The sequence below is a fragment of the Bison bison genome, unplaced genomic scaffold (genome assembly GCF_000754665.1).
Source record: "Bison bison bison isolate TAMUID 2011002044 unplaced genomic scaffold, Bison_UMD1.0 scf7180017864289, whole genome shotgun sequence".
In the NCBI taxonomy this organism is placed as follows: Eukaryota; Metazoa; Chordata; class Mammalia; order Artiodactyla; family Bovidae; genus Bison; species Bison bison.
Window position 1 is genome coordinate 11,585,793 of NW_011494861.1, and position 685 is coordinate 11,586,477.

General features: G+C 60.6%; 1 protein-coding gene across 1 annotated transcript in view; it reads right to left on the bottom strand.

The window, feature by feature from the left end:
- The window catches only part of AGRN (agrin), a 42,441-nt gene continuing 41,756 nt past the window's right edge, over positions 1 to 685 (bottom strand). The window contains exon 38 of the mRNA XM_010850236.1: positions 1 to 543. Coding sequence (XP_010848538.1) covers positions 386 to 543 — 158 coding nt within the window. The 3' untranslated portion in view covers positions 1 to 385. The remainder of the gene's footprint in view (positions 544 to 685) is intronic.

A 685-nucleotide genomic window follows, 5' to 3' on the forward strand; every position in this document is an offset into this window, starting at 1 on the left:
CTGCTCTAGGGACAGGCCTCGCCAGAGGGAATGTGGGCAACGTGTATATGCAAGGTCTGCCAACAGGCTGGCGAACACAGGGGCCAGCACAAGTGGACACTGTGCAGGCACAGCCTGAGAGGCCAGGACACAGTGTCCTGAGGCAGAGGGTCGCATCCCAAGGCTGCTGAGTGAGCCAAGTCCTCCGTGGGCAGAGTTACCCTCCTGACCCTGAGAGTCCCTCGGCACCAAGTCCGTCTCTGCAGCTCGCCTGCCTGGTTAGGAGGGAGGCCGTGCCAGCAGTCCCTCCAGCCGTCACATAGGCAAGAAAATCATATCAAAAAAGCAACAAGTTTACAAAAATAGAAAATAATTACAACAGGGTGGGCAGCAGCTGCAGCGTGGCTCACAGGGCAGGGCAGGGCCGAAGCTCTGGCTTGGTGATGGCGTCCTCCAGCAGGTGCACCGGGCGCTGGCCCACCACCACGTCCCGCAGGCAGCCCACGAAGCCTGTGCCATAGGCTTTGGGCAGGGCCTGGCCTGTGGGCAGCTTCTCCAGGCCACCTGCAGGAAGAGAAAGGAAAGGCCCCAGACCGTGACTCAGTGACGGGCAGTTTGGGCACTGGTAGGCAGAAAGGCTAAATGACTAGGTGAGTTACCAGAGGGCTGTCAGTGCCCTGGGGAGACCAGGAGGCCAGCAGGTGGG